The sequence below is a fragment of the Bos grunniens genome, chromosome X (assembly GCF_055505025.1).
Source record: "Bos grunniens cultivar Pamir isolate PY7600 chromosome X, Bosgru_T2T1.0, whole genome shotgun sequence".
NCBI lineage: Eukaryota > Metazoa > Chordata > Mammalia > Artiodactyla > Bovidae > Bos > Bos grunniens.
This window is the reverse complement of record NC_141194.1, coordinates 97,376,771-97,403,734: the sequence shown is the minus strand read 5'-3', so window position 1 is coordinate 97,403,734 and position 26,964 is coordinate 97,376,771. Positions and strand designations below refer to the sequence as shown.

At 36.0% G+C, this 26,964-nt stretch overlaps 1 protein-coding gene and 1 pseudogene across 9 annotated transcripts in view; one reads left to right on the top strand and one right to left on the bottom strand.

Moving 5' to 3' along the window:
- DIAPH2 (diaphanous related formin 2) overlaps positions 1-26,964 on the top strand; it is a 1,061,378-nt gene that overhangs the window by 466,124 nt on the left and 568,290 nt on the right. For all 8 annotated transcript variants that reach the window (XM_086388307.1, XM_086388306.1, XM_086388305.1 and 5 more), the window contains one exon: positions 17,694-17,795. In XM_086388307.1, coding sequence (XP_086244433.1) covers positions 17,694-17,795 — 102 coding nt within the window. The remainder of the gene's footprint in view (positions 1-17,693; positions 17,796-26,964) is intronic.
- On the bottom strand, positions 5,979-11,232 carry LOC147340948 (large ribosomal subunit protein uL30 pseudogene; annotated as a pseudogene). Its single transcript, XR_015159176.1, has one exon. The product of XR_015159176.1 is annotated as a large ribosomal subunit protein uL30 pseudogene (transcript).

The window sequence follows — 26,964 nt, the reverse complement described above, 5'->3', positions numbered from 1 at the left end:
GTTTTATATTTTTACCAACAGCATACAAAGTTTATAGTTTTCCCCAACCCTTACCAACACTTATTATTATTTTTTTTTTGTAATAGCCATTCTAGCAGGTATGAAAGTGAAAGTCACTCAGTCATGTCTGACTGTTTGCGACCCCATGGACTATACAGTCCATGGAATTCTCCAGGTCAGAATACTGGAGTGGGTTCTAGTATTACCGTTCCCTTCTCCATGGGATCTTCCCAACCAAGGGATCAAACCGAGGTTTCCACATTGCAGGTAGATTCTTTACCAGCTGGGCCACCAGAGAAGCTTGGTTTTGATTTGCATTTCCCTGACCAACCTAGATAGCATATTCAAAAGCAGAGACATTACTTTGCCAAGAAAGGTTCATCTAGTCAAGGCTGATGGGTGTGAGTCTCAGTGAACTCCGGGAGTTGGTGATGGACAGGGAGGCCTGGCGTGCTGCTATTCATGGGGTCGCAGAGAGTTGGACACGACTGAGCGACTGGTCTGATCTGATCTGATGATTAGTAACATTGAACACCTTTTAATGTACATGTTGGCTATTTCTATGTCTTTGGAGAAATGTCTTAAGTCCTCTGTCCAATTTTTAAACAGGATTATTTGGTTTCTTGCTAATGTATTGTAGGAGTTATTAGTATATTTTGGAAATTAACTTTATCAGATCTATGGTTTGTGAGTATTTTTTCCTATTCTTTGGTTGCCTGTTCTAGTGGTTATTTTCTTTGCTGTTCAGAGAAATTCTTTAGTTTGATGTAGTCCCATTTTGTTTCTCTTTACTTTTGTTGTCTTTGCTTTTTGTGTCATATTCTTGAAATCATTGCCAAGACCAAAATGATTCAACTATCTCTCTATGTTTTCATCTCTTATGTTTAAGTGTTTAATCTATTTTAATTTGATTTTTCTGTAAAGTGTGAAATAGAAGTCCCAATTTCTTTCATTGTTGTTACTGTTTGATGAATACCCACTTTTTCTAGAACCAGTTGTTAAATAGACTGTAATTTTCCCATCATGTATTTTTGAACCCTTGTCAAAGATCTGTTACATGGATTTATTTATGGGTTCTCAGTTGTTTCCTGTAGGTCTGTCTTTATCTCAACACCATGCTTCTTTGGCTACTAAAGCTTTGTGATATATTTTAAAAATCAAGAAATGAGATTATTCTAGCTTTATTCATTTTTCTCAAGATTGCTTTGGCCATTCTGAGTGCACCATTTTTTTTTTAAATCTTCCAAGGTTATTTTTATGTGAAGATGGTATTGAAAGCCAATGTCTTACACTCCAAATTATGTAGAAATTTTGTATGTTTTTCCAGGGAGATATGAATAAAGAATCTCATTTTTTGCATTGAAATCTTTTTCTTGAGTATAAATGAATTGAAGCCCCCTTGACACCATTGGTGGGCCAATTGTGGGCCATTTGTGTTTCATCTGCTTTAAAATGCTTCATTTAGTCTTTTGTCCATGTTGGAATACTTTGGTGTTGCTTTTCTTTTTTGTTTTGTCTAATTTCTTGATACATTTGGAATATTAGTTTTCTATTGCTTGCATATTTCAAATAGTTCCCAATTTTCCTGTCTTTTTCCCTCTTTTTTTTCATGGTATCTTTTCTGGAACATTTCTTGCTAATTGTAATGTACATTAATTCATCATTCTTTTAGTCTTTGTGCTTTTATGTCTGATGTAAGAAATTCCTTTCTTATCTAAGGTCATGCAGTTATTATTCTTATATTTGCCTCTAAATGTTTTAAAAAGATTGTCATTTACCTTAAATCTTTAGTCTACCTGGAATTGATTTCTGTGTATACTGTAAAGAACAGAATTTCATATTTTTACATGTGAATAACACTTGTGCCAGCATTATTTATTAAATAATAGGGGAAGTCAATCACATTTTCTTTTTCCAAGAATCTATTGATGATTCTTCATTCCACCGCATAAATTTTATAATCAGCATGTCAGACTCCAGCAACAGCACAAATTTTGTTTGGGTATTTTATTGGAATTACTTAAACTTTGGGGACAAATTTGTGTATATTGAGATCCATATAATACATGATTCTTCCTATTCTGAATGTGGCATGTGTATCTGTTTACTTATTCATTACTTTCAACATCCTTTTTCCACACTCTCCTAAATTATCTGTTGTTACTTCTTATTTTGATTAGTTTTAAAAGTTAACAAGGTAGACATTGTTTTGCTGACTTACAGAGGTTTGCTTAGATTTACTCACATATTTCACTGTCATGAATACCTTCCTTCTTCAATGAAAGAACTTCCTCCTGGGATCATTTTACTTCTTGCCGAAGCACATCTTTTTAAAGTACCTTTAGTGAGATTCTGGACATAGTAAAAATTCTATTTGCTTGAAATTGTATTTATTTCATCTTTGTTATTAAAAGATATATTCAATGAGTATGTAATTCTAGCTTGCAAAAATTTCTTTCTTATCTATATGAACAAATTATTTCACCATATTTTGGCTTTGGTTTTGTTAAGCAAGCTGTAGTTTAAATTGACATTCCTTGGAGGTAACCTGCCTGTTCTATTCTTCTATCTTTTTTGGTTTTTGGTATTTTATAGTTTTATTAAGATGTGTCTAGGTGTGGATTTTTTCATCCTTATGTTTATCTTGATTGATTGGCTTCTTGAATTTAAAATTTGTTCTGCTCCATCAATTCTGGAAAATTTTTTAGCAATTTACATTTAGAATATTATCCTTCTCCCATGCTGTCTATTCCTGCCTACTGTTAACTCCAATTGCTTATTTTGAACATTCACACTCTCTTTTGGGTTTTTTTTTTTTTTTTTGATTGTTTAGTTTTACATCTCTTTTGTATTTTGTCTTTATGTACTGTAATCTAGAGCATTTCTTTCAGGTTTATCTTTCAGTTTACTAATTCTTTTGTGATTTGTACCTAATCATCTGTTTTTCCTCTCCAGTAAGCTTGCTAATGTCACTTATCGTATTTCTTATATCTAGAAGTTCTTTGTTTATTGAATATTCTTACATCTTTAAGGTCTACATCTTTATAGGTCTAATTCTATTGTTTTTGCTCACTCTTACTAATGTTTGTTTACTTCTTTCTGTATCATCTGTATTTTTATTGTGAACTAATGACTTCCTTGGTGGCACTAGTGGTAAAGGAACCACCTGCCAATGCAGGAGACATAAGAGACCAGATTTGATCCTTGTATGGAGAAGATCCCCTGGAGAAGGGAATGGCAACCCACTCCAGTATTCTTGCCTGGAGAATCCCATGGACAGAGGAGCCTGGAGGGATACAGTTCATGGGATTGCAAAGAGTCGGACAAGAACTGAAGCGACTTAGCATGCAATGATTGCTGAGCCTTTTTGGAAATGTTTTGAAACTGAAGTATAAAGATACTTTTCTTCCTGGAAATTTGCATGAATGACTGCCCATTATATGGGAACACTGCCAAAATGCAATCACTTTAAATTCTCAACGTGTTTCTTAATAACTAGGTATTTTAAATTCTGACTAAAACCTGCATGGGCCTGGCTTGTGGTTAGAGGTTTACAGGGAGACACTGGTTACTCCTACAGGTGTCCACAGTCAAGGAGAAAACAGACAAGACCCTGTGCTCTTTTTCTCTGTGGGTTGGCCTTCTTTGTTTTGTTCGTTTGTTTGTTTTGTTTTTCTTTAAGTCCTTCACTGGAGAGATTATCTCTTGGGGTTTTAGATGTACATCAGAACCAACTTTGCCTATACCTTCTGAAAGCTCTAGGCTTTGTGTACCATCCTATGTTTGAGGACCATTAAAGTTAAAAACTTTAGAACACTGGAAACTGGTGGGTTTTCCTGGGGCAGAGTTGGCTTTCAGTGTTTGGTTATATCTCTGGATTAATGCTTTCCTTTAGTTTTATTTCTTTGAGCAGAGGTGGGGGGTGGATATTGTAAATTGCTTGACAGCTTATGTTTTCATATGAAGTTATTTTTAAGAATTTTATGCATTCTATAAATTGACAGTCCCTAGACAATTTGACTACCCAATTGACTAGGGTAACTAGCTAGAAACAGAAGTCTTTTCTAAAGTATCTCAATGACTCTTTTATTTGAAAGTTGGAAGACCTGCCACTGTATTCGAATCAGTATGTTTTAAGTTCCACAGATGCCAAATATTGTTTCTCCTTAGTTAAAACAAAAACATGTTGTCAGCTTGGAAAGGGTACTTGATGTGTCAAAAAATGTCCAGGATAGTAGATGCTTCACATGGATTTTCTGTTTCTTTAACCAAAGGTACAACTTAGATATAACTATCTAACTAAGGTATAACTAAAAAGAGATGCAAAAAGCAAAGGAGAAAAGGAAAGATATACTCATTTGAATGCAGAGTTCCAAAGAATAGCAAGGAGAGATAAGAAAGCCTTCCTCAGTGATCAGTGCCAAGAAATATAGGAAAACAATAGAATGGGAAAGACTAGAGATCTCTTCAAGAAAATTAGAGATACCAAAGGGACATTTCATGCAAAGATGAGCACAATAAAGGGCACAAATGGTATGGACCTAACAGAAGCAGTAGATATTAAGAAGAGGTGGCAGGAATACACAGAAGAACTGTACAAAAAAGATTTTCATGACCAAGATAATCATGATGGTGTGATCACTCACCTAGAGTCAGACATCCTGGAATGTGAAGTCCAGTGGGCCTTAGAAAGCATCACTACGAACAAAGCTACTGGAGGTGACGGAATTCCAGTTGAGCTGTTTCACATCCTGAAAGATGATGGTGTGAAAGTGCTACACTCAATATGCCAGCAAATTTGGAAAACTCAGCAGTGGCCACAGGACTGGAAAAGGTCAGTTTTCATTCCAATCCGAAAGAAAGGCAATGATAAAGAATGCTCAAACTACTGCACAATTGCACTCATCTCACACGCTAGTAAAGTAATGCTCAAAATTCTCCAAGCCAGGCTTCAGCAATACGTGAACCATGAACTTCCAGATGTTCAAGCTGGTTTTAGAAAAGGCAGAGGAACCAGAGATCAAATCGCTGACATCAGCTGGATCATGGAAAAAGCAAGAGAGTTCCCGAGAAGCATCTATTTCTGCTTTATTGGCTATACCAAAACCTTTGACTGTGTGGATCACAAACTGTTGAAAATTCTGAAAGAGATGGGAGTACCAGACCATCTGACCTGCCTCTTGAGAAACCTGTATGCAGGTCAGGAAGCAACAGTTAGAACTGGACATGGAACAACAGACTGGTACCAAATAGGAAAGGAGTACATCAAGGCTGTATATTGTCTCCCTGCTTATTTAACTTATATGCAGACTACATTATGAGAAACACTGGGCTGGAAGAAGCACAAGCAGGAATCAAGATTGCTGGGAGAAATATCAATAACCTCAGATATGCAGATGACACTACACTTATGGCAGAAAGTCAAGAACTAAAGAGCCTCTTGATGGAAGTGAAAGAGGAGAGTGAAAAAGTTGCCTTAAAGCCCAACATTCAGAAAACTAAGATCATAGCATCCGGTCCCATCACTTCATGGGAAATAGATGGGGAAACAGTGGAAACAGTGGCTGACTTTATTTTTGGGGCCTCCACAATCACTGCAGATGGTGATTGCAGCCATAAAATTAAAAAACGCTTACTCCTTGGAAGTAAATTTATGACCAACCTAGACAGCATATTAAAAAGGAGAGACATTACTTTGTCAACAAAGGTCTGTCTGGTCAAGGCTATGGTTTTTCCAGTAATCATGTATGCATGTGAGAGTTGGTCTTTAAAGAAAGATGAGCACCAAAGATTTGATGCTTTTATACTGTGGTGCTGGAGAAGGCTCTTGAGAGTCCCTTGGACTGCAAGGAGATCCAACCAGTCCTTCCTAAAGGAAATCAGTCCTGGGTGTTCACTGCAATGACTGTTGTTGAGGCTGAAAGTCCAATAGTTTGGCCACCTGACGTGAATATCTGACTCATTTGAAAAGACCCTGATGCTGGGAAAGATTGAGGGCAGGAGGAGAAGGGGATGACAGAGGATGAGATAGTTGGATGGCGTCATCGACTCAATGGACATGATTTTGCATAAACTCTGGGAGTTGGTGGTGGACAGGGAGGCCTGGCTTGCTATGGTTCATGAGTCGCAAAGAGTCGGACACAACTGAGCAACTGAAGTCATTGAACTGAACTAAGGTATATCCAAATGCTTCAACATTTGTTTTGCATATGAAAAACGGGAAGTAAATACTTAACAGTAGCCAGTCAAGTATGTTTCTATTACAACTGTTTTGAACTAATTGGAATGATTTACAGTATTACAATGATTTTGGAAAAAGAAGCCACCTCATGTTTGTGTATAGATTCTCTTTCTAAACAGTGAAGTGTTTCTGCCTTTAGATTTGCATAGGAGTTGTGGCATTCTGATGTGGCACATTTCATTGAACAGTATGGCCATTCTCTAGTACACTCAGTTTTCATAGTCTGCACTAACTTGCATTGTTCCATATGCCTAAACAAAACTCATGGCTGAAAAACACTGAGTTCTTAATGCAAAATGATTGAATATTGTATTAGCATACACCTGTATACTTGAATGAAATTTCTAGATTGTCCTTTGGGATATTCAACTAAAGTACGTTGCACGGTTATCATTTCAAGAACTGTAAGATGTTAGTAGCCTTCTAACTTCAAACCTATCCAACATAGGTGTCTTGGCTATTGGGGTAGGATTCTGCTTTTGAAACATTTATATGTAATATTTTATAGCAGTGCATCCTTGTATTTGTTTGTCATGGCCATGATGAAGTGATACCTAATGAAAGCAGAGTGTACCTAAATAACATACTATACTCCTGACACCTATTTTAAGTAATATACATCTTCTGTTATATACCTGAGAATATCAGTTTGTATCCTTATTGTGAAAAAGATATTTTGTGTTTAATTTGAAATATGTTAATTCAACATACATTATAGTTATATGTATATAACTGGATGTGTACTATACTTAGGCAGACTATAGTACATTTAGACAAGGCCATATCCACCTCATATGCTATTTAATATTCATAATGAGTCATTCATTCTGTATATTCTCTACATTTTTTAAATTCTTAATGTCACCTTTAAGGTTTAATATGATTTTCAAGTTTGTTTTTGAGTATAGAGTGGAACATAAACAAAATAGAAGATAATTAGCATCAAAGGAATGAATACTTTTAGTAATTATCTTTCAGATTAATTGTAAATCATGTAAGTCATTTTAGAAAGCAATACATTTCTGTAAATAGGATCATGACATTAGTAGTGGGAGTTGAAATTTTTATGTACAAAGTATTCACAATTTTTCTTTCTATAATTATAGAAGTTGTAAATATATCTACAATCTCTATTAATCTAATACAGAATGAGAACACTTTGATGAATTTAATTGAACTGAAATTAGGAAAGTTTAGATACACATGATTTCTATGGCCCAGATTTTTGGCTGCAGAATGTAAAATAAGGGTTGAATTCCAAAGAGATTTTGACAGATTATGAGACTGACGTGCTGCCTACTGCGCTAAGAGGGCGGATGAGATTTTGACAGAAAGAATCATCAGAACTTGTGAAAAAGTGAAACGGAAAGTGTTAGTCACTCAGTCTTTTTTTTTTTTTTTTTCAATTTGTTTCGATTGTTTATTAACCAGATTACACTAATAATCCTGGTAGATACCTTAGTTCATCCTTCTAATAAGCCTGTTGATCTGGTCTTCCCTGTTGCCAGCATCTCCATCTTCTACAAAATGGGTGGTCTTTTTCTTCATTCCACCTTGTGGAGAAGACAATTTAAAGGGCCACAGGAAGTTGTTTGCTTCTTTGAAACGTTTTCCAATGGTATAGATCTCATGAATCAGATCCTCCATGCAGATGATTCCATATTTCCCAAGAGATCGAGCAATCAATGCGTTGTCTGTCAGGGCAATTCGCTTTTTGTTGATTTTGCCATAACCACGCTTGTAAATCAATTCATTTACAGACTTCAGATTTGGGTACCCCCATGCAATGTATGGCTCCACAATTCTCAGTATGTTAATTGATGCCTTGTTGAGCTTCACAAAGGTGCCGTTGAATATCTGCCGGAGGCGAAGGAGCTGCAGCACCTTTCGAACCTTTGGGCTCACACCGTTGATACCTCTGATCCTGATGACAAACGCCAATTTGGGTTCCGCGGGTACATAGAAGTTACCGGCTTTTCGTGCCATCCTAGCCATTCGAATTTCAGTTCTGTACATCTGCCTGTATTCCTTGTGGTAATGCTTAGCTTTTTCATAGATAAGCTTCCTCCTTGCCTTTCGAAGCATCTTTTGGGCAAACCTCTTTCTCAGTCGTTTGATCTTAAGCTCTGCGAAATTCTTCCGCTTTTTCTTAAGGGTTTCTGGCACAGCAGGAACCTTTTTTTTCTTCCCTTCTGCACCCTCCATGGTTCCAGCCGGGAAAGAACTAGTCACTCAGTCTTGTCCAACTCTTTGCGACCCCATGGACTGGAGCCTGCCAGGCTCCTTTGTCCAGGGAATTCTCCAGAATTCTCAAGAATATTGGAGTGGGCTTCCATTCTCTTCTCTAGGGTGTCTTCCCCACCCAGGGATAGAACTCTGGTCTCCTGCATTGCAGGCAGGTTCTTTACCATCTAAGCCACCAAGGAAGCCCTCAGAACTTGTAACTGAGTGACAAACTCCAGTTCGAAAGCTTAGAGGATGGAGAGGATGCCAGTCCTATTGGCAGAATGGGGCCTTTAGGAGAAGCTGATAAGGTAAGGGATCAGAGTGAAGATAAATTCTCCTTTAGATTTGTTGAATTTGCAGTAATGATGGTGCATGGAAGTAGGACAGGCTGTCGGTTTGAAATATGGAACTTAGGAATTGGCAGGAATGCTGAGGGCTGGAGCTGTTCATTTGGTGATATTAGTGCTGAGGTGATATTGAGAAGTATGCCTACTCTGGTCAAGTTGAAGATCAAATTGGTAGGAAACATGTAAAAGACTGCCTCTTTGTAAGATATAATTGTCATACTCCAAGGTCATGAATTTTCTCACCATGTTTTCAATTCTTGTCTTTAATCAACTAACATTTTTTGAAAGGAGTACTTCCACAAGGAGGTTTAGAAAACCTCTCCCTGAGTGTTTTAGACTATTTAGTTAGCATTTTAACATATCTTAACAGATGCTTATAGTCTGTTTTAAGAGTTACAGAAATGATAGGAATTCCAAACCAAAAGAGGGAATTGCAGCATGACCTCTTGACAAGAAATGCATTTTGGGTCAAATGCAACACAAATGACTGTCAGTCATATGTTGATTATGGTCTCACTGTGCAGGCAGGAGTATACACAGTCCTGATCTGTCATTTTCACGAGGGCAGAATCTCTAGTGGTTAATGTGGTGGCAATCACAGAATCGGCAGCTAGTATATACTAGCTGAATGGATGGATGGAATACAAAATAAATATAGATCCAGGCCTAGCATCAAAGTGTGTGCCTTTTAAGTCAAAGCGAAGAACTAGAACACATGAATATGATTTCAGAACATTAAAATACACACATACAATTTAAGACATGCCACGAGAAAGTGTTGCACAACATATAGTAAGTTATAGTAGTTTATGGATTGAGCTTTTGACCAGGCAAAATAGGAGGAAGTTTCCATTAAGATCACAGAGATTTATCCAAGACTTACCCATTTCTTCTCTGAATTTTTTTACAAAATAAAATATTTGACAACATAAGTTAAAATAATACTGATATATGTGTGTATATATATATATGTGTGTGTGTGTGTGTGTGTGTTTGTCTCCTATATATAAATAGAATTCTGTGTATACATATGCACTTAATGGTAGAATTTTAAAAGAATAAACAATAAATTAAAAAAAAAAGAAATATTGGCCCCAATCCATTTACATAGGGAATGATAGGACTTAATCACAATGAACCTAACTCGACTTCCCTACTACTAAAATGACTTAATGAGATATAAGACAAAAAATAAAGGTTATGTTTTGGAAAGCAGGAAAGGGCATTATGGTTCAGTACCTTCACTTAACTAACCTTTAAGTGTGCAATTAACATTTAAAAGAAATAAAGTTTTGAAAGAATTCTAGAGTCATTGCAAAAATGTAAAAAAGGAGTTAAAAGCCAATGGTTTTTAGGAGAAATCCCTTTAGATAACTGTGACAGTCATCAGAAAGTGAATTTGTGATGTGTAAAAAGAGGAAGAAAAATCTGCTCGTTTGATGACAGAGTAACTGCTTTCCCCTTTGTTGTTTTCTTTGTGAACTTCAGCTCATTGACATTTTCTAAGATGAAATTTTCATACTGACCTAGAATTGATCTTTTAAACACAAATCTTAGACTGTTTGAAAGAAGATTCTCAGTAGTAAGTAGGAGCAGCGGGACAGAAAAATAGAAGGGTTGAAACTTTATAGGATATTTGCCTATTAATTCACAATTTGTCAGAATATAAGTTGTCTTTAAAAATTTATAATTTCTAGCCTCTGCTATTACAAACAGCTTTCCCCTTTCAGTATAGGGGGTGTCTGAACTCTTCTTTGCAATTTATTTATAGATCTTAAGTAGCCATTGTATCAACATGGCAACTAAACAAAAGCTATTTACAGTTGTTTAATTGGGCAATATGACATTTAAACACTAGCCCAATCCACATCTGTTCACCTGTGGTTTGCTTCCTCTTGCTCCTAGCTGCTGTTGCAAGACCTTAACTTTTCAAAAACTATCTCCATTAGATGTTTCTATGGCTCTCAAGGAATAGCTTCCAGATCTTATGAACTAATTTGTCAGATTTCATGTAGCTGCTGTGGGTGATTTTCCTCATTTCCTATTTTGATCCCTTTCCTTGGCATCATTGTGAGTGGGAAGAGGAGAGGAGTTTCCCATGGGGCATAGCTGCTATGCACTGAAGCCCTCTCCATGCCAAGGGTGTGGAGTGTCCTATGGCAAGATACAGAAACATGTTTTACTTTCTTTGTCTCCCCCCCCCCTTTTTTTTTTAACATGCTTGATTTTCGGAATAACCAAGCACTCAGACATATGAGGGGATAGGTAGGCCAGGCCTGGAGACATATCCAAGAAGCAACTATTGCACTCACAATCACTTTGATCCTTTCCAAAATGCAAGCTTTCCTACTGGGCCTAGCCTGATTGCATAATACACGCTTCTCTTCCTTTAGGTAGGACAGGGGCTTCCCCAGTGGCTCAGCAGTAAAGAATCTGCCTGCATTGCAGGAGACGCAGGTTCAATTTCTGGATCCGGAAGATCCCATGGAGTAGGAAATGGCAACCCACTCCAGCATTCTTGCCTGGAAAATTCCCCGGACAGAGGAGCCTGACATGCTACAGTCCATAGAGTCGTAAAGAGTTGAACACGACTGAAGCGACTTAGCATGGATCTTCCAGGAGGCCTAAAAATATGGACTTCCAACTGACTCCAAGGACTGTCCACATTATTCTTAAACTGTGCATTGAACATTTTTCTCTCTTGACATACTTTTAAAGATAAGTGAAGGAGCATAGAGGCAAATGAGTATTGCTATCTCTCCTCTTTCTTCTAACCCTCCTTCCTCTTCTATTCAGGACTTGAGGGACATGAAAACATTGTTAATGTCTTATCTTATGCTCCATTTTTTAGTATTTATGGAAAAATACTGAAGTGTCTTCAGGTATTGGCTATGATGGCCACTTGAAACATGGTTTCTAGATGTAGTAGGTTCATTAAGCAAGAAGTCCTATAACGTAGGCTGTATCTACCACACATTGAGAGGGTTTTATTCTAAACATTATTTGTAAATAGAATGTACTAAACACTGGCAGCTGTATCAGCTTATAACTCAGTCTGAAGACCGTATCCAGAATCAGAATACATGTAAGCCCATTGAATGTGTTAATTATTTCATATAGCTGAACAGAGAAAGAAAAGAAATGTCACCTGCCAGGGAGCCTGCAGTGTAAAGATGACTTAACAGGTTATCTGCAGCTGGAAGAGAAGCAAAATAACAAGTTTCACATTCAGAGCTAAAATCCTATTATAGGCTTGATTCATTCTATAATAGTTATTTTCACAGGTAAAACTTAAAATTGAGATGGAGAGTTGAAAATATGCAGAGATGATATTTTTAATAATGGTAACAACATTTTTAATCTTTCTAATTGAATTTCCCTGTAGGGAAAATTATAAAAGTTACCATTCTGATTCTTTGTTTTCCTTAATAACATACTTCACAAAAAATCCTATTAACAGAGAAAAAATTTTGAAAAACAATTTATATACATCAGAAATATTCTAGAAAAGTAGAAATAACACCTTGATATTTACTTACCTTTCCATTCTATTAAAAAAATATTAATGAGACGTAGTAGCTGGGCTTAATTTCATTTGATGTTTATATTGCTGTATCAATATTGATTTTTCTTTTAGGTCAAATGACATGATATTGTAAATCTTTGGACTAATCAGTACACAGCGGGTGCCATTGCAGGCATAGAGCTTAGTGGAAATGCAAAATTAGTGGGATGAGAGTAAAGATAAATAGAGACCAAAGAGGACTTAAAAGTAGATTGAGATACAGCTGTTTTCCATGGGACATATAAGGTTATATATTGCCTACTCTTTTTTTTTTTTTAATTTGGAAACAGTTATAATATACAGTGTAATATCTAACCCTTTTTTAAATATACAGTTTACCTGGTGTTAAGTATATTTAAATTGTGGTTCAATCGTCACCACTATTTCCAGAAATTTTTCATTATCCCACACAGAAATTCTATCCTTTTAAGCAGTAACTTCCCATTGCCCTCTGCCCCCAGCTCCTGGTAACCTCTTTTCTATTGTGTCTAAGAATCTATTCTAGATCAGTGGGTTCATACAGTGTTTGTCTTTTTTTGTCTATCTTATTTCACTAACCCTAAAATTCTCAAGATTCATCAGTGTTTTAGCGTGGATCAAAACCTCCTTTTTCTAGTGAATAATATTTTGTTGTATGTATATATCATATTTATCAATATATCCGTTGATGGAAAAGTAGGTTGTTTCTGCCTTCTCACTATTGAATAACAATGGTAGCATTGTGTACACATAACTGTTTGAGATGCTGTTTTCAGTTCTTTTTGTTACGTAACCAAGATGGAATTGTGGGATCATACGGTTAATTCCGTTTTTAATTTCTAAGAAACCACCAAGCTGTTTTCCACAGTGCTGATGCCATTTTACATTCTAACCAGCAATGCGTAAGGGTTCCTATTTTAATACATCCTTACCAAGAGTTTTTATTTCCCACTTTTTGGACAGTAGCCTTTCTAGTGGGCATTGTAAAAATGGTATCTCATTATAGGTGCTTAAAAAAATGCCATTGTAAATGGAATTGTTTTCTTAATTTCCTTTCAGATTATAGTGCACAGAAATACAACTGATTTTTGCATGCTGACTAAGTATCCTGAAACTTTGCTGAATTCATTTATTAGCTCTTTCAGGTTTTTTTTGTTGGATTATTTAGTGTTTTCTTCATATAAAATCATCATCTGTTAAGAGAGACAATTGTTTTTAATTTTCTAATTTGAATGCCTTTTATTTCTCTTTCTTATCTAATTGCTCTGGTTAGTGCTATGATGCATAGATGTGTTGTAAGCATTCATCCTTGCCTTGTTCCTGTTCTTAACAGATATAATTTCAGTCTTTTATCATTGAGTATATTATCTGTGACATCTTTTTATATTGTCTTTATCATTTTGTGAAAGTTTGCTTTTATTCCTCGTTTAAAGAGCATTTTTTTCCTCACAAATATGTGTTGGATTTTATCAAATGCTTTTAATGTATTAGTTGAAATGATTATGTGAGGTTTTCCCTGTATTCTATTAATGTGGCATATTACATTGGTTTTTTTTTTTTTTTTTTGGACAAAGAGAAATAAACACTATTTTTAAACATTCTACAAAATAGGATGTTTACTCATTGGATGATATAAATCTGCATTACTGAGGTTTCACATCACAAAAGAATTAGAGACCACGCGATTTTAGCTTAGCGAGATTCCTTCTTATGCTTTTTTTCTGTATTTGTTAGGTTGAATGAGTTTAAGTGGCAAAGAAAAAAAGTGCAAAAACTTTGCATAATTTTCCTACTCAAAATATAATTAAGTCACAATAATTAAAGTTTTGGCTTGCTTGTTTTTTTGTAATATATATATATATATATTATTGAAGTTTAGTTCACTTACAATGTTTCAGGTGCACAGCAAATTGATTCAGTTATCCAAATACACATATATTATTTTTGAAATTATTTTCTATCATAGGTTATTGCAAGACATTGACTATTGTTCCCTATGCTATACAATAAACCTTTGTTGCTTGTTGTATTTCTATTTTTTAATTAGAAGTCTAGCATTCTATTCATACTAAGTCAAAGTAGAATCAAAATGTCATAATTTTTTTAGTTAGGCAAAAAATCATAAGTTTTCTAAAATATATATATTATATATAGTTTATATACATATACAAAAGCTTTTCTACTTACACTTGATCTTTAAGGCTTGAAAAAGAACATCATAAAAAAGAGAGAGATGGATAAATTGGAGAACATAAACTAAGTGAAATGGGAGCACTGAATATAAAATAGAAAAAGTGAAACAAACTAGATAAAAGTAAAAGATCATCATATTTTTATATGTTGAATCACCCCTACATTCCAACTATTATTTTAGATCTGTATATTTCTTTCTTCAACTCTGTCAGTTTTACTTCATGTATTTTGGGTCTCGGTTCTTTTATAGGAATATGTTCATAACAATTATATCTTCTTGATGGGTTGAAACTTTTATTAATATATAATATCCTTGTCTCTTGTGACCTTTTATGATTTGAAGTGACAATTTTAATTTGACAATAATATCGATACCTCACTTTTTTTTTTTTTTTTGGCTACTATATACATGCCATATTTTTTCCCATTCTTTTGCTTTCAATCACTTTGTATCTTTTTATTGAAAGCATGTAGACTGCATATAGTAGTATGTTTGTTTATTTATTTGCTTGTTTTATTGAGGTATAATTGATACATAATTTTGTTTACTGCCCTTTAATTTCTGCTTGTAGGGCCTCCTTTAGTATTTGGGGACAGAACAGTCTTGCTAGTGATAAATTATCTTTTCTTGTTGCTGTTGTTGTTATTGTTAATTTGGAAATGTCTTAGTTTTTCATTCTTCAGGATGGTTTTTGTGGGTATAAAATTCTTTTTGATAGTCTTTTATTTCAGCACTTATTTTATCCCACTACCTTTTGACTCCAGTGGGAGAAATCATATAATAATCCTATTACTGCTAAGTCACTTCAGTCGTGTCCGACTCTGTTCGACCCCGTAGACGGCAGCCCAGGCTCCTCCATCCATGGGATTTTCCAGGCAAGAGTACTGGAGTGAGGTGCCATTGCCTTCTGTGAATAATCCTATTAAGGATTCCTTAAATGTGACAATTCACTTCTCTTGCTGCTTTAAAAATTATCATTTTCTACATTTGACACTTTGATTAAAAAGTGTCTCATAGTTCTTTGATGTCCTGCTTGGAGTTAATGAGCTTCTTGTGTGTGTGTATTTACGTATTTCATCAGATTTGGAAAGTTTTCAATCATTATTTATTCGGATATTTTTTTCTTCCCTTTCTCTTTTGGGAATCCTGTGATATACATGTTGGTATGCTTGGTGTCCCACAGATCCCTCATGCTTTGTTTATTTTTCTTCATTCTTTTATCTTTTTGTTCCTTCAACCTAATAATATCAGTTTCTTTACCTTCACATTCATTGATCGTTTCCTCTGCCTGCCCATATCTAGTCGTATAATAAATTTTAAATTTCAGTTATTGATACTTTTCACTTTCAGAATTTCTGTTGGATTCCTTTTTGTAATTTCTATGTCTTTCTTATTCTATTCATAATATTATTTTCCTTTAGTTATTTGTCCATAGTTTACTTTAGCTCATTGATCATCTTTAAAACAGTTTATTTAATATTTTTGATTTATAACTTTAAATTCTGAACTTCTTCGGGAATCATTTCTGTCAAATTCTTTTTTCGCTGCATCGGCAATGCTTTATTGTTTCTTCTCATGCTTTGTAATATTTTTGTTGAGAACTGGAGATTTGAATATATTATAACTTTGGGAATCTAATTATGTCACTCCTTAAAGACAGCTGATTTTTGTTTTCTGAGGATGGTTTTCCTTGTGTGTGGTCACTCTAGTTTGGGTTTCAATATCTCTTCAGTCAGCCAGTGATCTGACAATGCATGCTACGTCACTTCAGTCACTTCTGACTCTTTGTGACCCCATGGACTGTAGCCCGTCAGCCTCCTCTGTCCATGCAGATTCTTCAGGCAAGAATACTGGAGTGGGTTGCCATGCCCTCCTCCTAGGGGACCTTTCTAACCCAGGGATCGTGGCAGGAGGTTCTTTACCATTAGTGCCACCTAGGTCTGACAAAGATTTCCTTAGTTGTTTGGTTCCAAAAGGCATTAGAGGTGTTTCTGCCTGTTTAAATCTTCTAATAGATGCCATTAGGGAAAGCTGCTGCAACCAGAGACTGTTGAAACCAAGGCGAGTATCTGCCAAACCAACCAGAATGCACATCTCTGAATTCTGGAGAACGGGATCCCCATTGCTCCCCCTGGCATCAGCCATTCCCTTTTGCAACTTAGGCATTATCCTCACGGTGACAGGAATGGCGATCCACTCAGTATTCTTGCCTGAGAATCCCATGGACAGAGGAGCCTGATGCGCTACAGTCCATAGGGTCGCAAAGAGTCAGGCACAACTGAGTGACTAACACACATACACATTGTGTGTGTGTGTATATGTGTGCACTTGTTTGTGTGTTTGTGTGTGTATATATATTTAAGTTGTTCTGAAAGATAGTTTTTAAGTGAACTATCTGAAAGATATCGGAAAGATGGTTTTAACAGTTTTGTCTGAAAGATAGTTTTAAATAGGGTTGCACACTTGTCCCTCAGACTCAGTGTTGGACTATGATGTGGCCAACTTTGAGGTGGTAAAGTTGAAACAGCTGGGAAAATGATGTGTTGATTGTAGGGGCAAAAGCTCGGCTTCTTTCTTTGATAATTGTTTGAGGAATTGGAAATCACATAGAAGAACAGAATAGAAAAAAATACAGATATTATAAATAATTGGAGATTATTTTTATAGGCTTGATGTGGTTTGTAAGATTGAAAATGATTCCAAATTTTGCCAATATTGAAGAGTATAGTTGATGATTATTGTTAGTGCACATGAGTAAATTCTACATAGTATTTTTCTGTTTGTTTTTTTTAATAGATTGACTAAGTATCATGACAGGAAATAAATCTTAAAATTATGGTATGTGTTTAAGACCTAGAAACATAGTCAATTTTGTAATGTTATTTATTGTCATATGATTTTTTAATTTCACATTTATATACTATAGTGCAGAGAAACCAAACACTTCTATATATTTATTCACATTAAATTGTAGCTGTTTTTTGGTTAAGTTTTTGGGGAGAAGGGGAAGATACACTGGTACTGTGACAGAAGCACAATCAGAAATTTATCCACTATATTAATCACTTTTATAGTTTTTAATATATCTTTTATAATCCTAATAATGAAATACTAAACTGTTACGCTTTTATTTCCTTTTAGAACCTTGTAAAACATCTTCCTGAGCAGAAGGTACTCAATGAACTAGCAGAGCTGAAGAATGAATATGATGACCTCTGTGAACCTGAACAGTTTGGAGTTGTGGTATGTATCTAGACTAAGGGCCCACAGACTCAGCTTGGAGGTAACACATAACAGAAACAGGGGCGGGGGTAGGGGGGAAGACATTTCAATTGCTTATATTTTTATTTTTTTTCCTACTGTATAACTATATAACTTATGTAACATTGGCTGTTGGGGGAAAAAAAACCTTATTACTTATAATATTATTGAAAAATAAAGTTAAGATCTACATTATGAAATACCTCACAACATCTCAGGGATCTTCCTGTATATCAATGCTGATATTAATATTAATATATAAAAAGAACATATTATTGACAATTTTTCCTTCTATTTAGATCTTGCTATTACAATTTGGCTTTTTAATAAAGTTAGGCTTCTTAAGGGTGGAATGGTGAAAACTGTTATAGATAATTAGAAATATTCTAGAGTCTCTTTTGAATGGTATATATTGTATCAGAAAAAAGACAAAAATTTTCAGATTTCCCGTACAGTGTCATTAATTGATTAAAACCATTAAATACACAGTTTCAGCTGGAAATAAAATTTCATAAATACATTTCTTTAGTGTGGTTAAATAACTACTGAAATGAATTATGTTTTCTTATCTCCTCTTCGTTGTAAATGGTATAAAATAAGACTAGGTGTAGATTATGTATTAAAACAATAGTTTTATATATGTTTGTATCTGTGTATGTATATATATATATGTATATATATGTTTCAAGCTTTCCTCAAAACTGCTATTCAAATAATTGACAAAAAGATGGTGGGTATGATGATTTATTTAATTTCCTAGAGAAAAGCTATTTTTGACTCAGTGTTCAATTCAAGTTTGGTCCCATATAAAATAAACAGTTCTATTACAGCTTTCAGTTTTACCCTGGCTCTCTGACCATTTTCCATCTGCATACTAAGACTTCTAAAAATTACCGTTGCACTTAATAGTCAAATACTCTGCTTCATTCAAAATATTTTATAACCTCTTTAATAGTAATACATTTGATTTGATGTGATTTGCTACTCTAAAATTTTAAAATCCTGTTTAAAATCAAAATGTGATAGAACAGAGAACATTCCTTTTGAACATATGCAATAACTGCTCACCCATATTTAGAGTTTATTAGTTCTCAGATATTGGAGAAGGCAATAGCACCCCACTCCAGACTCTTGCCTGGAAAATCCCATGGACAGAGGAGCCTGGTGGGCTGCAGTCCATGGGGTCGCAAAGATTTGGACACAACTGAGCGACTTCCCTTTCACTTTTCACTTTCCTGCATTGGAGAAGGAAATGGCAACCCATTCTAGTGTTCTTGCCTGGAGAAGCCCAGGGATGGGGGAGCCTGGTAGGCTGCCGTCTATGGGGTCTCACAGAGTCGGACACGACTGAAGCAACTTAGCAGCAGCAGCAGCAGCAGTTCTCAGATATATCACTGCATATGCCATCATAATCAACAAAAGAGTCTGAAATGCAGTACTTGGATGCAATCTCAAGAACGACAGAATGATCTCTGTTCATTTCCAAGGCAAACCATTCAGTATCACAGTAATCCACGTCTATGCCCCAACCAGTAATGCTGAAGAAGCTGAAGTTGAACAGTTCTATGAAGACCTACAAAACCTTTTAGAACTAACACCCAAAAAAGATGTCCTTTTCATTATAGGGGACTGGAATGCAAAAGTAGGAAGTCAAGAAACACCTGGAGTAACAGGCAAATTTGGCCTTGGAATATGGAATGAAGCAGGGCAAAGACTAATAGAGTTTTACAAAGAAAATGCACTGGTCATAACAAACACCCTCTTCCAACAACACAAGAGAAGACTCTACACATGGACATCACCAGATGGTCAACACTGAAATCAGATTGATTGTATTCTTTGCAGCCAAAGATGGAGAAACTCTATACAGTCAGCAAAAATAAGACCAGGAGCTGACTGTGGCTCAGACCATGAACTCCTTATTGCCAAATTCAGACTTAAATTGAAGAAAGTAGGGAAAACCACTAGACCATTCAGGTATGACCTAAATCAAATCCCTTATGATTGTACAGTGGAAGTGAGAAATAGATTTAAGGGCCTAGATCTGATAGATAGAGTGCCTGATGAACTATGGATGGAGGTTCATGACATTGTATAGGAGACAGGGATCAAGACCATCCCCATGGAAAAGAAATGCAAAAAAGCAAAATGGCTGTCTGAGGAGGCCTTACAAATAGCTGTGAAAAGAAGAGAAGCAAAAAGCAAAGGAGAAAGGGAAAGATATAAGCATCTGAATGCAGAGTTCCAAAGAATAGAAAGAAGAGATAAGAAAGCCTTCCTCAGCGATCAATGTAAAGAAATAGAGGAAAACAACAGAATGAGAAAGACTAGAGATCTCTTCAAGAAAATTAGAGATACCAAAGGAACATTTCATGCAAAGATTGGCTCGATAAAGGACAGAAATGGTATGGACCTAACAGAAGCAGTAGATATTAAGAAGAGGTGGCAGGAATACACAGAAGAACTGTACAAAAAAGATCTTCACGACCAAGACAATCACGATGGTGTGATCACTCATCTAAAGCCAGACATCCTGGAATGTGAAGTCAAGTGGGCCTTAGAAAGCATCCCTATGAACAAAGCTAGTGGAGGTGATGGAATTCCAGGTGAGCTATTTCAAATCCTAAAAGATGAGGCTGTGAAAGTGCTGCACTCAATATGCCAGCACATTTGGAAAACTCAGTATTGGCCACAGGACTGGAAAAGGTCAGTTTTCATTCCAATTCCAAAGAAAGGCAATGCCAAAGAATGCTCAAACTACCGCGCAATTGCACTCATCTCACATGCTAGTAAAGTAATGCTCAAAATTCTCCAAGCCAGGCTTCAGCAATACATGAACCATGAACTTCCAGATGTTCAAGCTGGTTTTAGAAAAAAGGGAGGAACCAGAGATCAAATTGCCAACATCTGCTGGATCATCAAAAAAGCAAGAGAATTCCAGAAAAACATTTATTTCTGCTTTGTTGACTATGCCAAAGCCTTTGACTGTGCGGATCACCACAGACTGTGGAAAATTCTGAAAGAGATGGGAATACCAGACCACCTGATCTGCCTCTTGAGAAACCTATATGCAGGTCAGGAAGCAACAGTTAGAACTGGACATGGAACAATAGACTGGTTCCAAATAGGAAAAGGAGTACGTCAAGGCTGTATATTGTCACCCTGCTTATTTAACTTATATGCAGAGTGCATCATGAGAAATGCTGGACTGGAAGAAACACAAACTGGAATCAAGATTGCTGGGAGAAAAATCAGTAACCTCAGATACGCAAATGATACCACCCTTATGGCAGAAAGTGAAGAGGAACTAAAAAGGCTCTTGATGAAAATGAAAGTGGAGAGTGAAAAAGTTGGCTTAAAGCTCAGCATTCAGAAAATGAAGATCATGGCATCTGGTCCCATCACTTCATGGGAAATAGATGGAGAAACAGTGGAAACAGTGTCAGACTTTATTTTTTTGGGCTCCAAAATCACTGCAGATGGTGACTGCAGCCATGAAATTAAAAGACGCTTACTCCTTGGAAGCAAAGTTATGACCAACCTAGATAGCATATTGAAAAGCAGAGACATTACTTTGCCAACAAATGTCCGTCTAGTCAAGGCTATGGTTTTTCCAGTCGTCATGTATGGTTGTGAGTGTTGGACTGTGAAGAAGGCTTAGCGCCAAAGAATTGATGCTTTTGAACTGTGGTGTTGGAGAAGACTCTTGAGAGTCCCTTGGACTGCAAGGAGATCCAACCAGCCCATTCTGAAGGCGATCAGCCCTGGGATTACTTTTGTAGGAATGATGCTAGAGCTGAAACTCCAGTACTTTGGCCACCTCATGTGAAGAGTTGACTTATTGGAAAAGACTCTGATGCTGGGAGGGATTGGGGGCAGGTGGAGAAGGGGATGACAGAGGATGCGATGGCTGGATGGCATCACTGACTTGATGGACGTGAGTCTGAGTCAACTCCAGGAGTTGGTGATGGACAGGGAGGCCTGGCGTGCTGTGGTTCATGGGGTTGCAAAGAGTCGGACATGACTGAGTGACTGAACTGAACTGAACTGATGGTGATGTAGGAGGGTTCTGTCAAATCCTTGAAAAGCAAATCAGGAATGTATATTTAGGGTGAAATAGAGCATGTATAGGTACCTGAAGAAACTATCTCTCATTTTTTAATTAAGCAAATTAAACTGGCCAGATATTGTTTATTAAGTAGCAATACTTTAACACAACATTAAATAATAAAATTTTCTAGACTGAAGTCCACACTTAAAACTTAAGCTACTGGAATTCATATTATAATTGAAGCAAGCTTATATACCATCTGAGAATTCAGCTGTGTCATGATGGTTATGAGTTTTACATTAGGTACACTGCAGTTTCTCTGAAGCTATTTTTTTCCTGAATGCAGTTTATCTTGGAAGATGTATTAGTTTGCCTAGCAAGTCCTTAAAGAGGAATATCCTTGGTACTACACTTAGGAAATGAAGTTTTGGGACATAAAGAGCAATATACCTTCCGAACTCAAAGCAAAATAGGAAAGGAAAGAGATTTCGTGTTTATGCATGCAACCATAAATAATTCTGGGGCTGTGAGCATGAAGTCCCCTGGTCCTCTTATTTACTCTCCCCATCCTTAGCTATATGTCTATAGGGAAGTTAGTCAATGACATTTCTAAGTAGTTTATGCTATATAAATTATCTAAGGCAGCATCAGTCAGGATTTGCCTGATCTAAATAAAGATTAGATAGTCTCATATCTAGCGAAAAGTTTCTTGAAATAATGATATAACTTAGTCTTTTTACCACATATGTAAGCATGTATATCTTGTATATAATAGCCAGTAGATAAGTGCTTATTGAATTTTAAGATAATTATTACAACTAAGTATGAGCCTGAGATTAAGAATAGCATAGTTTATGTCTCAAAGTAAAAATTATGTTCAAATATATTTCTTCAAGTCTATTCTGAAATTAAATTCACTTCTCTGTGGAAATGTCCAAATACTTTTTAATTCTGGAAATATATGGACAGCCTCCATTTAGGACAACTTTGGACATCTATAGAATCCTCCACCCAAATGAGAAAGATTCCAAACTTGTTGTCTTGCTTTTGCTTTCTTCCGCCATCAAAATTATTAGTTTAGTCTTCTTAAAAATGTATATTCATCGTGTGATTTCTGTATTGAAACCCTTCAGTGTCTGCCAGAGTTTACAGAATAAAATCTGAGCTCCTTCACATTCTCATTGTGCCTCTAACTCTCTGACATTATGTCTCCCTGTTCTCTTTGGCGAATTGAGTGAATTGGTGTCTTTATGACATTTTAGCTTTTACCTTGGTGGGACTCTTATTGCCATTTCAGCAGTTATTTTACTTGTTCTTAATTCAGTGGTCTTTTGTTTTTTCTATAAGGGCTATACCATATCTTACCTGCTTTCTTCAAGTCTTTTCTCCCTCCCCTCAGTTCAGTTCAGTTCAGTCGCTCAGTCGTGTCCGACTCTTCGCAACCCCATGAATCGCAGCACGCCAGGCCTCCCTGTCCATCACCAACTCCCGGAGTTCACCCAAACTCATGTTCATTGAGTCAGTGATGCCATCCAGCCATCTCATCCTCTGTCGTCCCCTTCTCCTCTTGCCCCCAATCCCTCCCAGAATCAGTCTTTTCCAGTGAGTCAACTCTTCGCATGAGGTGGCCAAAGTACTGGAGTTTCAGCTTTAGCATCATTCCTTCCAAGGAAATCCCAGGGCTGATCTCCTTCAAGATGGACTGGTTGGATCTCCTTGCAGTCCAAGGAACTCTCAAGAGTCTTCTCCAACACCACAGTTCAAAAGCAGCAGTTTTTCGGCAGACAACCTAATCTCTTACCAGGGAAATGAGAAAGCAAATAGGTGCTAGAACAGTATCTCTTCTACCCATAGTTGTTGTCTCTACCCATATCTTGTGTTAACCTCCTCTGTCAAACCTCAGAAAAAGGAATAGTTTATTTATTATGACTAATTCTATTGTTCTTGTTGTTGTTAATGATAGAAATAAGAATGTATTGAGATGTTACTATGTCCAGTGCCATGCTAGGTGTTTTTACATGCGCTATCTCATGAATTCCTCACAGCCCTATGAGACTGGTATTATTGTTAACTCCACGTTACAGATGAGGATAGTGAGGGCAATGGAGGTTTTGGACCTTGTTCAGTTACAGAGCAGTAGGTACAGAACTTAGTCCCAGGCAGTCTGATGTCATGGACTGTGATTTTAACAACTGTACTGAACTGGTGTGTGCTTATGTGTACATGTACATGTGTGTGTGAAATTGTCTACTATATACTAATATACTTATCTCTGTGTAAGGCATTAATTATCCCCTGCCTACTTTTGTTTTATTTGTCTGTTGCCTCTTCAGTTCCTCAGTCTCCACTCTGCTCTTCTCTTCAGAAATAAGAATCTTCTTAGGTCATTCATTGCCCCAAAATGTATGAATGGATAGCTGGATGGATGGATGAATAAAAAATGCGTCACTGGCCCTGAAGTCCATGATAAATACTGCCCTCTCTTCATCAGTCTCTTTGTTTTCTACTTCCATACCTCTAGTTACTTACTCTTCAGGAAACAGCAATCAGAATGCTTCCTTAAATAATGCGTTGAAACTGATCTAGGAGAGATCATCAATTAACTCCTAATTGCATCTAAAATATACAGTCGATCTACTGACTTCTCTTCTGTGCTGTTACTACTGTAACCCAAGCCAGCATCCTCTTTCCCTTAACCATTACAGTATACTTTTAGCCTGTTTTCTCCACTTATGCTTTTGACCTTTTTCCAAATCAGTCTAGGCACAGCCCTTGATGTGACATTTCTAAAGTACATTTGTGTTGCATCATTATTTATCTGCTTAAAGCATCAGTGTATTGTTTTTTAAATTTACCATGCTCTTTCCTGTCTTTGGACCATTACACACGCTGCTCCCTCTTACTCCCACTCCTGCCTGCCTCTCTCCTGCTTATTCTTTGAGTCTCTGCTTAAATTTTTCTCCCCATTATGTTCTCACTTACTTATTAAGTCTCCCTATTAAATTCTCTCAGAGCACCTTTTTTTTTCTTTCCCTTTCCCAAAATTATCATGGTTTTTAATTAAATGTTTAATTGCAAGGTTTTTTATTGAATGACCCCTGCTAGATTACAACTTCTTTAAATGTCTGTATTATATTGATTTAATTCACATGATATACTTACAATGTTTGTTGAATGTATTAGCTTGAATGCAAAATCAAGTGGGCTGTTTTTATTCCTGTCTAATTCTGTATCCATTTGGTACTTGAACGTTGAAAAATTTAGATTCCTTATTGCGTCCTTTTCTTTCTTTGCCTTCTTTAGTGGTAAATACTGTTTCCTAATTTTACTCCTATCACCCTGCCAATGTCCTTTAGAATGTTCATTATTGTATAACTTCTTGGGTGATAAAAACAAAATCTCATCAGTTAGAGATGTACATATGCCACAATTGCAATTACTCTTGCAATATTCACTAAAATCTCATCAAAAAAAAAAAAAAACAATAAAACTGGCAAGACTACAGAAGAATCAGGCTTTGAATTTTTTGAAAAAAGATAAACTTACCTGAAACAGTGACTGGGCTGCTAAGCTTTCTCTAAACTTTCTTTCCCTCTTTTTTTTTTTAATCAGCCATATCATTGGATTTGCTTATTTTCACATGTCATAAATTAAAAAAAAAAAAAAAAACAGAAAAAAGAGAGAGAGAAGAAAAAGGAAACAAAAAAAATCTAGGGACCTTTCCTGTATCTAGAGGCAGGTTTCCTGGGAAGAGGGGTATGTTCCTTCCCACACCATCTAGGATAAATAATCCTTTTCTTTAGAAGGGTAGATTGGCTGCATAGCTTCCCACTGACTTGTCCTTCAATCTGCCTCCCACAGAAGTGAATTTGGTACATTATTGTAATTATGTGCTGTACCTGTACTGGGGGGGAAAAACACAGCTCTGAAAACTCTGCCAGTTAGAACCCCCAGCAGGAGCTTTTAGAGTCCTCCCAGTGTGTTTGCAGCTCAGCTGTTCTCAAACCTTAGAGCAATGGAAATTCCCACTTGTCTTGCACTGTGCATGGAGACCCATACTGTGTGTATCTATTAAAGTAACACATCTTCTAAGAAAAAGAAGGCAATAATTAGTTCTCTTAGTAATTGGTACTTTGTTTTTCTGACTTCAAAATTACCCACATTTTTCAATTAAAAACATTCTAAAGCTATAATCTAAGAAAAAGATGTTGAGATAGCCTTGTGCATAAAAAACATTTATAATGAAAAGCAAAGATTATGTGATACTGCTGACAGCACAGTTAATTTTTTTTTCTTTTTCTGCATAAATATGTGAAAGTGGGAGGAGTGGATTTATGCCTGTAGTTGGAACTACAGCTATAAAATCAGTTAGCTTTTTAATTTTTTTTGAAGCCCCCCAAGAGCTTATGAGCTCTATTCAAGATAGCTTAATCAGGTGAAAAGGAAATTCTTAAAAGCTTTTTTTTTTTTTTTTCTCCCACACATCATCAAAGGTAGTTAGTTTGGATGGAAGATTGTAACTCTTCTGTTCCATTAATATTAAATCATTATTCAAGTTTGCATATTCATGGGGAAAATTGCATTTTTCCTTATCTGCTTTCATTCAAAGTGTTCAGTGTTTTGATATGTGATGCCTTGATTGTTTCTATTTTCATTCCTTCTGTAAATATGAATGCTAGCTCTTATGTCTAGATGTACCTTCATTTTTATCTGGAAAAAAAAGATGATTTAATAATTGTGAAATCAAGTAAAAGAAAACTCACCATGGTGTGTTCTCAAATCCATGTATTCAGATTCTGGTTCATTTCATTAACTTCTCATAATAATCCACTTTGTGACAGGATGGCTTATTTCCATCAGCTTTTACAATACAATGAGGTAAAATAAAACCATCTGAAAACTGAATATTCAGATAAAGTCTGTGGATGTCAATTAAATTTTCTATTGATTGATTTTCATTAAATTTTTAAAAAATGAAAAATTAACTCCTTTCCCCTATCCATATATCAGTGATCCTTTAAAATAATAGCCTAGTATCACGAGTGTTCTAATGGCCGTTCTTGGCCTCAGACAGTTGTTAGAATGATGTTTTGAAAATTC